Raw genomic sequence first — 13741 nt, 5'->3', positions numbered from 1 at the left:
GAGAAAAAAAACATAATAATCCATAGCAACGCACGGGCATTCAACTAGTTGATAATATGTGCACTGTAAAAGGAGTTGATAACAGTAGATTTAAGAGTTTCCTTTTTCTTCAAAATTTTAATCCTTACGAAATTTAGTGCAGGGTATTTGGTAGATTGAGGTTGTCAAATTGTGGTTAAGTGCATTTTTATGCCTCCAGCGCAAAAAATAAATAAACCTTGATTCAGCACTCTGCTGCTGCCTCCGGTGCATTTTTATGCACATACTGTTCTATCACTAAAACGTTTGGGTTTTTCTTTATAAACTCACTTGTTCAAGAACAGGAAAGGTTGAACTTTCCAAAGAAAACAGTAAAAAATAAAATATGCCACAAGCATGGGCCCAAAATGTTGATATCAGAAGCTTGTGATGTGAGACATGCAGATGTACTATGTATAGAAGGAACAAACACTTGTATTCAGAATGTTCCAGTGTTTATCAATGCTGAGGATGTATGTTCTTATACCAAATCTTATGTACATGTATTTGTTCGAGTTAACCAAGTTGGTTGCATAAACCCTCAGTTCAGCGCATAGTGGACCCTCTCCAATGTTCTCATGACCTGGAAAATTGAGATAGACCTGGGTGGTCCCTTTCCTGAAGGCGCAGCATCAAGAATAGTTTGTTGTTGTTCACTGGTGAGCTCCAAGAATTGTACGAGCATGTCACCATCCAGAATTGAAGGTACTCCCGACTGTCACATAAATAGCACAGGTTACTAATAACCCACGTTAGCGATAATACTAATAGAATTGTTCAAAGAGTGATGATAAATTATCCTACCGGGATACCACGTCGGCGAAACTCTGCATGATCATTTCCCAAGAGTGGAGCAGTCAACTGGTGAACGGAGAGTCTTTCTTGGACATCTTGCAACAGATGGTGCTCCTCACTGCATTATCAATTCACACGCTTTCAGGAACTGGATCAGAACTCGAGACAGATGTGAATGAAGTAACAGGGCCCTCTTTACATAAGGCAATGACACAATTCCATTTTAAAGGAGATGGCATTAAAACAAAAATCAAGTCTAGCATAGTGCAAGGGAACCAACTGACCAAAAATTGTTTCCGTAAAAAAAAAAACTGACCAAAAATTGTTGAAATTCATGATATGGTAGTCCTCTTAAAGAACTTCAGATTTTCTATTCATGTGAAGAACATTGAAAAGTCTTACGTCCCAACTCTCGGTACATACCTTGTGAGTGGAATCAGAACAAAAACACTCCCCAGCATAGTACTTGCCACAACACAGTTATAAGCCGACTCCAACACCGGGTCTGTCTCATTATCAATTGGAAGCCGGTACCTAAATGCAGCCTACAATATATTACATGAACGAGTTATAAGATTCCATCTGTTCTAGATAGAGAAGTCAAACAGATGTTGGTTAGATTTTCCTCAGGGAGCAACTGAACAGAAACAGGATAAGCCATAACAAAGATCAAACTCAGACAATTAATGGTGAGATCCTTAAGAGCATGTTGGGTTGGAGAGATGCGGATCCAAATTCTTAGGATTAAATACCAGACTACACAAATCCCTTCCATCCCAATACTCCCTTGTATCTTCCCATGTGATGAAATTGAACTGATTGGCTCTAAGGCCCTAGGTAACAAAAACTTACCTTCTGGATGCTCATAGCAATTTCGCCCATAAAAAATGAGCAGTGTACAGCTAAGTTCTTTTCTGGACTTTCAGAAACTGCAAGATATAGTTAAAAATGTCAAAGATCTTGACAACGTAAGATTGCAATAATTTAGGGAGCAAGCTTGATCACAGGAACATGGATCCAAACACAAAGATCAGAAAACAAACATACACAAAACTACGAACCCTCCACAAATTTCCTAAAACAAATTTATATCGACAGCTTTTCTGTGGTAAGATAGGATCTCTAATTACATGTTTATAACATATAAGATAATAATTTGAACACTTAGGCCATGAATAAATAGCACAAGAGTATATGTGAAATACTACTAAGGAGAAGAAAGAGGACTCATCGACATATACATCGCCTGTAGTCTACCTTCAAGTCTTGGGCAGGATAATACAGATATGCTCCCGCATCGATCTGATACCACAGCAGTTTCGCAGTTTAAAAGAGCAACATCACCAACCAATCGTTGAGCAGGATCAGCGTAAATAAGTTCCAACTTCCTAAGACTCTGAGTTTTTAAAAAGTGAGTGAGAAAAGATTAGATGTAATAACAAGAGCGTTACTCCATAACAAGAAACATCATTTGTGAAGGTGTAACATTTAAACCCAGTGTTACCTCGTTATAAGAATAGAAGAGAAGACCATCACGACAATCACCCACTGCAATCCGTGACGCGTACGTCTTCAAACAAGTAATTGTAAATCGTGTTCTACTCACGGCGTACTTTTTCATACGATGAGGATTTTCATTCACAAAACCAAATACACAAAGCTGTGAAGATGGAGAAAAAATATGGAACAAGTGTTAGAGTGTGATTCTCCCCATAATTGATGGTAGGCAAATTAAACTGAACCTATTTAACTTAGTAACATGAAAAACATGGTATTGTCACAAAGATCCCCACTACTATGAATGATGAGGGTACTCTGCCTCCACACCCAGCATACATTGTTTGCCGAAGTGTTTTAAGACAGGGAGGGCAAGGAGACAAGGAGTGCTATTTTCCAGAATAAATTGTGGTATCTATGTCATTTGAGGTTTAGGCGGTCTAAGTAAGATAGTTTGCTTTTCTGTGGCAGACACATAGTAAGCTCTATGCTCCTTTGAATGCTATTTCTCTGGTCTTGCTTCGTTGTTGTCATCAAGCAAGATCCAAGTGAATTATGACTTAAGTATAAAGCTAAGGAAATAACTGATACCAGCTGTATTATGCCATACCGTATTACCAGCTGCTGCCAACACATATCGATCTAGATATGGATATACAGCAAGAACTGCACCAGCAAAGGTAACATGAGTCAGTGATCTCAAATGTCCTGTCATCTGTTCAAGTTGAATTTGGTTGTAGCAAACATCATCCGGACTGCTGCACATGCTGTTGCTAGACAATTCTTCAGTTGCGTATCCAACAATTTCAGGGAATGAGCCCGTGTGAGAAGAGGAACTCAAATTAGAAGTTGGAATAAATGAACTGCTCTCACGAGGACTTCCAAGAGTATCCAAGCTTAGAACAATTAGGCGTCCCTTGATGCTGCTTCATGAAGAAAAACAGCTTAAAAATAGTTCAAAGTACAAGTCATGGAAATGGAAAAGGTAGGTTAAGTACAGAAGCTACAACGTAAGAACAAAAGAAACGTAAAGCATAAAAATAAATTATTAAGCTGCAACCAACTCGAAAATGAATGATAAATTACATTGAAAAAACTGGTAATCGAACGAAAAGACATGCACATAAAACCATGGCAGGAATTAACAGGCAAGAATGAACCTCAAATTACTGGCAACAAAATGTATATTTATGAAAAAGGCCAAGTGTTTGTGTTTCTGTTTAAGAAATACTAGGTTCAATACAAGATGTGTTAAATTTAACAAATTAAAAGTGCTCAGGTCATCGGTTGGGAACAAGACGCAGCATCAATTACTGGGTGCCCTAACAGTAGCTTGGCACATACATTTGTGAACCCACCCATGCTCACTTGTGTAATTACTGTAGAACTAGAATCATAGTCTAGCACAGAATTATGAATAACAGGTGGTTGCCACCAGGTGTGGGATCCCTTACAGACAGTCAAAAGAAAAGAATAGCTATTTTTGGACTGTCATTGATCATTATCCATGGTTGTGCATTCAATCCAGAATGAACACGATCTGTAATATCAGTAGTGTCCTAGTCAATAGTCACCACCTAGTCCGTGTTTGCCTTCCCTGGCAGCTACTCCACCTTATCTAGAGGAGGGTTTCACGTGTAGATTGATGAAGCACCGTACTTGTCTGACATTTTTGAAGATTTCTTTTGCAGGTCCAACCATTCCAGTTACATTCTTATAGCACAACATAAGAAAAAGAAACTAAGAATGAAGGGCAAGAGCTCAATGTTTAAATATTGTTGTAGATATCAGTGAAATGTAAGTTTTTCCATGTATGGGCAAAGTGATTCAAATATACAATATGTTAACAGTTGCCTGATCATCCAGGGCTACATTAGTATGGTGTGAAGTTCATGAACGACAATAAAAATCATACAAAATGGCGTAAGCAAACAGACATGCCAGAGGTAAACAGACAGATAATAACTAACACCGCAATTGCAACTTGAAGGGTAAATATTGCTAAGTATCAAAGATATGTGACAGGACAACATTTGCTTTATAAGCAAAAATGGATGGGATATAGACCTTTCTGCTTCGCCATTTGGCATCATTGGATGGTCATTAGATTTACTTGTCCCAACAATTAACACTTGCTCACTTCCTATTTTCGCAATCTGGATGCATCTTGCAGTTTCACCAGGTTCACACTTGAATCTGGAAAGCAAGGTGCCATTATTTGGATCTATTTGGACAATATCTGAAGAACATGATGCACCGGTTAAACCAGTTCTCATAACCAACAGTGTTCTACTATCGCTGTGGTATAGCACTTTCCTTGGAGTCCCTCCAATTGAAAACTTCTGTGCATTTAATCTTTTGCCATGAACCATCTCAACCTGACAAAAAAATTGCTTCAGACTGACAAAAAAGGAATACAAACGGCAACACATGTGTGCAAACATATGTAGGAACGAGGGGAGAAAATAGAAACACCATCCATAACAACAGCTACAGCAAAAGCCCTAAAGACAAAGTGACATGCTTTTGCTTGCCAGTAATTGCCTCATAACATATGAGGGACATAACTGACGGCCTAGAACAGAAAGAAGTATATCTGAACGCGGTAGGGTTCTGAAGGGACAAAACTAAGAGGTCTGACTTGGCCAACATTTCCTGTTTCAATATTTCAAATCAGCTAACATCACCAAAACAAAAGCACATGTGCTATAAAAGAAGTAATAACTCTGACAACTGCTACCAACCCAGTTTCCCTACAGGTCTCTAACTAATAACTCACAAAGCACATGCATATTGGAATAATAAAGTGGAACTTACTTCCAAAGGTCAAAGAAAAACTGAACCATGATCTGCCCTGGATAATGACTAATGGGCACCCTATTTGCTGGCAAACAGTTCAGTATCCCAGAAACAGTGTTAAGCTAGATATTTTATTATTCATGCAGACTAAACAATCATCACAATCAAAGAAGATACTTGATCAAATTTTTCGTAGTAGCTCAGGAATTGCTGATTTCAGGAAGTGCAGAAATCTGCATATAGTGCTTGTTGGCCGGAATACTTGAATGGTCAGAAGACTTATTTGGTTGTCTGGTTAGCCATGGAATTTAGCCACTGCTGGAGTTGTTTGGGACATGAGCAAGCCACTGTTTCTTCAGTCCGAGGAAAAGATCTCATGGAGGAAGATATGAAATGAGCGTAAGAGAGGGATGAAGTAAAATTCCCTCCATCTTGGCTTCATACCAGTTACAGCCCCTACCATAGAAGTTATTATCACATCTGACACAACCACTAATACAAAAATTCTACCATTACTTTTCTAATTATATGTTAGCAAAAATCATTGAAATTACTCTTCACAACAAATCTACAAATATCATTTCCATCTGTCAAATTTAACTACTTCTGTTTATATTAATGCTAAAAGGCAAGTCTGGCGCACAGGCTCCTCCTGGAGGTCCTGTATCGAACTTTTAAAAGATGAATTCTAAGCTAGACATTGATTGCAGAACAAAGGTAGTATATATAGTTACTACTTAATAGGCATCAAACAACAACAATGATCTAATCTTATAGTTCAACTTAGTTTGCACTATTATACCCTTCACAATTCTTTGTTATCAATCTCGGTGACTCGTGATATGAACTATGAGAGATAACACAATCATTCCTGACCTCTCAGAAGAAAATATGTGCAGACATGTTTTTCTTTGTAGATTCAAAGAAGTCCTGGTGACTTACCAAATGCAAACAGTTCTCTGCAACGAACAGCAGACCACTGGGGCAATCCACGGAAGATACCGGAGTCACATGGGACGCAGGCAGAAATGAGATGGATGAATATGCCAAGCTGTGCCTACTAGCGTGTAATAGCCAAGACCTATCACTGAGAACAATAATGTCAGCATTAGCTGAATCACGCAATGCTACCAAGCCAACCGGGGTAATTCCAATATGGCGTATGGCAATCAACTGAAGGGGTGTATTAACACAAGGTGTAAAAGAATCCTTGTAAAAGGAACCAGGGAAATAATGGTCTTTGCTCGTGTCTGACTCAAACCTGAGTAGCATGCCATTCCTTAGACCTGCCAGAATGTAGAACCTCTCAGATGCTACAAACCGAACATTTTCAGGTATACAGCCACTGATAGGAGCACCAAACGCATTGTTTACTGATATAGACCCAATAGAGAGTAGCCTAAATGCTTCTTCCGGTTCCAGTGAGACAACCTCCACAGAAGGTTTATGAGTTCCAATGACAGCAAACATGCGGACATCAACTTTAGCAGCAAGATTATTCCCTTTTCTCTTCCTAACATCACCACCACCCACTGCAGAAGATACAGTTCTAAGTTTCGAGTCCTCTTCCGGGATGGATATGCAAGAAACTTCATATTGCAATTGGACATGCTGTGTCTCATACAACTCATACCGAAATGAAGATAATGATCTGACCCTGAGAATATAAAGGCAACAAGGATTTGATGTAGCAACAGCAACCATATTCTGTCCAACAGCACCAACACTGATAGTGACATCAGGATACCAGACAAAAGAAACTGGGGAAGTTAAGGGAGCGCCCTCAGGGTGCGCATATGTTGTAGGCAAACAAAGCTTTACACCTTTGCTGTGAATTTGCACAAGCAAACCATCAGCTATTAAACCACACGCCAAAGTGCAAACATCAGGCTGGAATCCAACAGCATCACTGATGTCATTAAAGCTCAGTCCTACTGATAGTACTCTTGTTTCCTCAACAAATGCTAATATAAGAAAAGAGTGATATGTATCAGTTCTCTTCATTCTCAATGTCCACAAACCAGTAACACCCTGATAAATAGGTTCGGTCCTCAGAAGTTTCTCCACATTGATACCATTGCGTATAACACGCAGTGATCCCTCTGGGCACATTCCGCAACATGAAAACATTTGATCCTGCTTCTCACCATGGTAGTCAGCAATTGCTAAATCTAATATAGGTCCTACATTCTGAACTGCACTTTTGTGCACCAGTCTTCCATGTTCAAGTTGAAGAATCATTCCATCTCCCATCTCTACAAACCCTGCTATCATTCCTCTGTTCATCCATAAAAGAGGTCTACAAGGCAACCCCCTATGGACACGCTCAGGCAATACCTTCACTCCTTCAACATCCCAATTAAATTCCAGCGTATGAAATTCTCCGTCGTCCAAGCAAAAGATCAGCCTCGGTCGTCCTCGCACTGCATCTGGCTCCCAGCTCCATGAGCAAATAAGCCTTGATTTCATGCTACCTGCATTATCAACACCATCAATAGCCATGTAATTGTCATCCATCATTATGTTATTTCCAGAGTCTCTCAGTTCTAGCAAAGCACAAGCAGCAACATCGTCATCAACATCTAATCCTCGACAGGAATCTTCAACACTGATCTGCCCTCCAATCAGACTACCTGTTATGCTTATCCTAATGGTACAGCAGATGTCTTTCGGTTCCCTGAGATCCACAAATAGAATATCACCAGCACGAAATAGAAGTGCAAAGCCATCCAGCTGAGGAATTTCTGAGATGTCAAGCGCCAAAGGTCCAGGTTCTGAGAAACTAGATAGGTGCTGGATGCCACCATCGTTGGCAGCTAGTGCATACACTGACAATTCATTCACATCAGAGCCCTTCCTGAAACAAAGAAATTGCTAAATAACAGTACAAGGGAATCAGATAGCAACTGTATGTAACGATCCAAGAGCAAACCTATTAATTATCATGGCCACAACAGGGTAATATTCATCCATCGAACAGCGAGTCCTCATGAAGCACATGCTCCAAACCGTACCGCGGATATCACTGGTCTTATATACAACGTGCATGATGTTTGCCCTCTCTACAATTTCTGGTGGATAAAAATATTTCTGAAAATTATGACATGGAAGATCTTCAAATCTGGAATAATGTACTGGATTAGATTGGGCTTAAGCAACAGAAGTAGGAAAGGCACTATTTACATTCAATAGCCACCTCTCATAGATTTTTACCTCTATTTGGACCATAGACATGGGGACTCTTTCCAACATGCACAAAAGCAAACGCATCCTCGTACGCACTGATGGCAATCCAAGCAGAGCTGGCAACACAAGACAGAATGTCAATAACTTCATGACACGAGCCGTTCTCTAAGGGCTCACTAGGCTACGAAAACATCAACCAGTAATAAAGTATAGACTTGCATTAAAGCATCATAAGGAAGAATTATGAATTCATGACTATAATTAACAGTATCATATTCATATGCATTGAAAGCTTCCACAAATAACAAATCTTAGTAATGGAGAAATATTGATACTTTGTTAGTCAGGGTCAAAGTAAGTCATGCATAAAATGCCTCAACAGTCACCGAAGCACCATTTTACATAGTTCAAATGATTTCTTGGATTACATCCTCCTGATATAAAGCGTTACATATTGTGAACTAATAGCCAGAATGTGCATGTTAGAGCACAGTAGTGAAAGCTTTATTATTTCCAAAGTTGAACATAAGTGTCAACGTGCACATCGTGGAGCTGGAACTCTCTCGGTCTCTCCCGACTCACAGTGAAAAAGGCGACAGCAGTGAGTCCCCCGGTCCCCTTCGCCTCCAACGGCCTTTACGGCAGCGAGAGGCTGAGGGAACCCGGATCTCTGCATGGAGGAATGGATTAGCCAGTAAGGTATAGGTTTGGGTGTCCTGACGGTGGGGAGACGAAGCCACTTAGCAGAAATAGGATCCCCCAGGCTCTCTCCTCATGCCGACTGCATCAGCTCTGACCGCGGCAGCGAGCCAGTGAGGAGGGGTGCTCTGGGGCCTAGCTTCAGCAATCGTATAGTAGTCTTTTGGCAACCGGCGTCTCAGCTTGAGGTGATAACGCCGCCAAGGCATGCAGATGGCTGGGAGTGAAGCGAGCTTGGAGGTGTGGTCCAGCTTCTTTTTTCCAGTGACGGACGGTTGTGAGGGCAGACTGAAGGTAGCACGGGACGAGTCCCCGGCCGATGTACGTCCACTGCCAATCGGATCTCACCATTGTGGGTGGCTCTTGCGGCTCACAAAGCCAATTGGTGATGGTGCTAGTTTTGCCCAGATTGTTATGTCCGGTGGCGGCTCTTCCCTGTTCCGGCAATGGTGGAGCTCGAAGGGACGTGAAGGTTCTGGGAAGCACAAAGGCACACAAGGACTTCGTTGTATTTTGTGTTATTTTTAGGATGCTTCATGTAGTTTGGCTGGGACAGCTGCTCTGTCTGTGTTTTGGTGGCTGTATGTATACGTGTACTTGTATCTGGGCTTTATGTGTACGTGTACTTGTATCTGGGCTGTACTATGACTTTTTTTAGGGGAGGCTGTACTTTGACTTGGTATGAATATGAGTTCACCTTCTCAAAAAAGAACTATCAACCCTCAGATATGAACAGGAAGTGTAGTGTCAGACAGGAAATACTGAAATTTCCTCATGCCACAAAAACAAATACTCCCACCTGGTAGACAGATAGCTGCAAAATAAAGCACTCAATGTGGAAAAGAATAGTATAAGATAATGCGAAGATCTTCAGTGCACAAATGCACTATAACAAATTCCAACCATGAGTAGATTCATAACACAAAATGTAAAGGAAATGATTGCTCTCAAGAAAGCAGGGGTCAACATATATATCATTGACTGGTAATAAATAACCAGCCTCGATTTTAACAAATCTAGTATTCTTTCACTAACAAAAGATTCAGGGAAGAACTTTCAACTTACTCATGATCTATAGCCAAAATTCTTCCTAGCTGATCCCTCATATTTCCTGGTTTGGATAGTTCAATATTTCCAATTGCAATAAACCTAAAAGAAATCATATCAAGAAGAGTTATCTGAATAGTGGACCAACAATCTAAGCAACTTTGATCAATCTCAAACACAACAGGATAAGAGCAGAATGAAATTTCGATGCACTAAAGAACAACAACTAAATTCATGTAAGGTTTGATTTACAGCCAGCAGATAACATACTTCTACAAATACTAAACCTGGTTATTAAATTTCTTTAGATCAAATCAGCTCGCTATATTCATTTTGTCTACCTAGAAGCATGGAACCATCACGATGAGCTTTGTTCCCACTTCCCACACTGGATGGCCACAGAGGAGTGTAAAAATAAATAAAGTTTGTAATTTTGCGCCCACAAACCAAGGTACTTCCTAGAATTGAGGAATACAGCAATCTGCTCCTATCTTTCAAGTTTTTACAGTCCAGTATGCCTATGAAGCACCGATATGACCCGGCATGAACGCATACAATTTGCCTCCATTGCGTGTGTGGATGGAGTGTACGGTTTTCCCAATTTAAAAAGAACAAACGCCGATATGCGGCAGGGACAACTGTCAACATAGCGGGGACACAGGAAAAGCCAGTCGGCCGTCGAAGCCCGCTACTAACTCTAATAAGCCAGCGCTCTCTCTTTTGGCTCGTTTGCCCGGAGAAACTGGATCGAGGATGCTATCGACTGAAGTTGCTCGCACGCGCCGCCGTTACTCAGAATGGTGCCACACCGCCCAGAATTGTGGCTGCTGATGCTCTGATATAATGTGTAATACTGCTGCTGACCTGTTGATGTTGCTACTGTGCTGGCTACAGAGTGAAATACCGAAATTGGCATGGCATCTGCAGCCAGTGGCATGGCAGGCAGCCAATCTTCAGTTGGTGGAGGCTGGGAAGCATATATCATTAAGTAAGGAACCCACAAGCCAGCTGCTTTACTATTTTTCAATTTTTCATGCGTATGTGCTATGTCTATCTCAAATTTTTAATACTAGATTATGATTGCAAGTACCATGAGGATTGAGGAAATTGATGATCATTCAGTCATTGAGGACGCAAAAAATGGGGCAGTATTTTGATCCTATCTTACGCATTCAATTATCCTGTCTTTTTTATATGGCATTTTATTTTATTTATATATACTCGTCATATTGCTGTTTTTAGAATTTGCCGTATCCTGTGTCCCCATATCCGTATCGGTGCTTTGCAGTAGTAGTATGCATGTGCTTCAAGATTCTGAAAATTCTGGCTGCTACTTCAGAGCGTGAGTTGGGCGCTGAAAGTGATATGCATCCTATGTACCCAAAAAAAAACATGTTTCCCCCTATATCTAAATTGCATGCTCTTTTCTAGCTTTTTCAACTATTACAATCATTATATATACAATACAATGCACTAATTTGTAACATTACTGTCTGGTGTGTGACAAGCAGGTCGAATCTAGGGAGAAGAAAAGAAGCACGGCGGAAAGTAACAGTAACAAGAGCAGCACTGACCTATGCATCTGACAAGAAAAGTAAAGAAGAGAAAGCTTTCCAGAATCGGAGAGCAGAACCAGAATTTCTTTCCCTTCAATCTGAAAGAAATAGCAAGTAATTCAACACCTCAAAAACAAATTTGAAACAGCGAGAAAAAGAAATGCAAAATGTTATCGTCTGTTACGGAAATGAATAGCACCTCGGGCCATATGCCGAATTGTTTAAAGCGCCAGTCCAAGACACCGACATCTTTTATAATTCCAAAAGTACTTTGCTCACAGATTGACTGTAAAACACCATCCTCACCAACCACAACCAATTCTAGTGAAGTTTCCTGCAGCAATGACAGACTTTTTCAGTAAAATACGGAGTAATAACAATAAGGGCAAGAAGCAACAATAGCATGATGCACAAATAATCCATTAGAGTTGCAACAATAGATAGTCTCCAGCGTTCCAATTCAAGTAGACTAGATTGGAAAATGAAGAAAGAAGAAACATGAATGAGACATGTTGAGAAAATGAGTCGAATTAATTATTATGCTACTGAAACTGAGACCGTGTTAGCGCAAACAACCCAATTGATTGAAGAGACACGATCTCCCACGAAACCGGTTTCAGATTCCCGGCGCATTTCCTTAAGAGCATTGTGAAGAGAGCACAAGCAAACCCAGCCGGATCCAGACCAGCAAACCCCAACCCTATGGTCCGCGGCACGCAGAGCACCCGTTCCCACTAGAATCACAAGACAATCATAACTGATGAAGCCTGCCCGTATGTTAGGCTCTACTCTACACGGCGATCCCATCAGTGCTAGTAGGTGATTCGGCAAGCGGCGGGGCTGGGAGGGCAGGGTTGGAACCTACCTTGCAGAGTACGATCTCCCAGAGGTGCTCGGAGCGGAAACGGCCACGGGCGACGTGCTGCACGGCGCTGCCGTGGAGCACGCGCTTGGCGAGGTAGTGGGTGGCGCTGGGCCCGGCGACGCCTGCGGGGGCAGAGGTCGAGGGACCTGAGGAGGACGACGGCGCCGCCGCCGCAGTAGCAGTAGCAGCATCGGCGGCGGACGAACCGTCGCCGGAGGCGGAAGGCTCCATGCGCCGGCGTGAAGAATTGCGTGCTAGGGTTTGGCTCGGCCACGTGCTGCTGGATCGGGTCGGGGAAGAGGGCCAGGCCCGAGTTAGTGTGGTGGAGCGACCGGCTACAGCGAACTGTGATGTGAGAGAGGGAGGCGCCGGCGTAGGCCGTGTATCTGAACCGATCACGGCCCGTGATTCACGGGCCAATAGACGACGCAAACTGATATCCCGGACGATGCAAAACCCGATCGTGTTACGATCCATGATCCAAATTTACAGGACACATGCGGTTACATGAACAAAGCTGGTTTGGGGTGTTAGAGCATCTCTAGCAGATCCCGCAAACCCGGCCTGCATCGTCCTATGCAGGCTGATATGCGATTTTCTGCGCGAAAATGTCCCTAAGCAGACACCGCAAGCGCGGCCCAGCCCACAAATACGTTGCAGGCCCCCGCTTTCGGCCGCCGAAAAACCACACATATGGCGGCCGAGAGCGTCGATGCAGGCCGGCCCCCATCCCCTCGCAGCTGCCTCCTCCCCTCCTCCGCCGCAACCGCCACTGAAATCCGGCGAGCCCCACCTCCGCCCGCACTCCTCCCGCCAGATCCACTGCGCCGCATCGACGCCATGGCCTCCCGCAGGACTCCCAGCGGCGGCGGCCGGCCTTTTGGCCGCGGCGGAAGCCGATTCGAGCGCGAGGAGGGCTCGAACGGCGCCGGCCGAGCGGAGCGGACGGAGGCCGCGCGGCGGAGCTCCGACCTCGCCCGCATGCGCGCCGCCCGCCGCTACGTCAACCTCGGGTTGCCGGTGTCGTCGGCACTACCGCCGCGAATCCATCCGCTACGCGGATGTGATTGACACGCGGGATGCCTGTGCGCGGAGCACGCGTTCGTCCTCGCGAGTGGCACCTCCGCCGCCGGAGATGCTCCCGGGTCGCGAGGGCGACTACGTCGCCGACGCCGACCTCGAGCGAGTCGTCGTCGCGCTGGCGGACGCACCAACGCTCGAGCCCAAGGACTTTGTCCTCGATGAGATCCTCGATCTGATGGTCCAGGCCGTCGAGTAC

General features: G+C 43.1%; 1 protein-coding gene across 3 annotated transcripts; it reads right to left on the bottom strand.

Annotated features, from left to right (window-relative positions):
* Window positions 1-433: 433 nt before the first annotated feature.
* On the bottom strand, window positions 434-12800 carry LOC127322053 (uncharacterized). Of its 3 annotated transcripts, none has more exons than XM_051351003.2 (15): window positions 12463-12800; window positions 11797-11931; window positions 11616-11695; window positions 10060-10143; window positions 8323-8411; window positions 8042-8180; window positions 6052-7966; window positions 4378-4688; window positions 2921-3236; window positions 2318-2473; window positions 2071-2209; window positions 1666-1742; window positions 1237-1358; window positions 823-931; window positions 434-733 (listed from the first exon to the last, which is right to left on the bottom strand). In XM_051351003.2, the coding sequence occupies exons 1-15, from the start codon at window positions 12691-12693 to the stop codon at window positions 560-562; spliced, it is 4077 nt and encodes a 1358-aa protein (XP_051206963.1). In that variant the 5' UTR covers window positions 12694-12800; the 3' UTR covers window positions 434-559. The 3 variants fall into 3 exon arrangements, with proteins under 3 accessions (XP_051206963.1, XP_051206964.1, XP_051206965.1); XM_051351004.2 differs by having other exon boundaries at window positions 2921-3233; XM_051351005.2 differs by lacking the exons at window positions 11797-11931; window positions 12463-12800 and having other exon boundaries at window positions 8042-8199; window positions 11616-11671.
* Window positions 12801-13741: the final 941 nt, after the last annotated feature.

The sequence above is a fragment of the Lolium perenne genome, chromosome 2 (assembly GCF_019359855.2).
Source record: "Lolium perenne isolate Kyuss_39 chromosome 2, Kyuss_2.0, whole genome shotgun sequence".
Classification (NCBI taxonomy): Eukaryota; Viridiplantae; Streptophyta; class Magnoliopsida; order Poales; family Poaceae; genus Lolium; species Lolium perenne.
The sequence above is the reverse complement of the archived record's forward strand: the minus strand, read 5'-3'. Positions and strand labels throughout refer to the sequence as shown.

Bases quoted from the DNA above. Each gene is read 5' to 3' on its own strand.
- LOC127322053 (XM_051351003.2), bottom strand. From the start codon at position 12,693: ATGGAGCCTTCCGCCTCCGGCGACGGTTCGTCCGCCGCCGATGCTGCT. The intron at 2,210-2,317 runs GTAACACTGGGT...TTAAAAACTCAG, and splicing joins TCTTCTATTCTTATAACGAG to AGTCTTAGGAAGTTGGAACT. The intron at 734-822 runs GTAGGATAATTT...TTTATGTGACAG, and splicing joins TTCGCCGACGTGGTATCCCG to TCGGGAGTACCTTCAATTCT.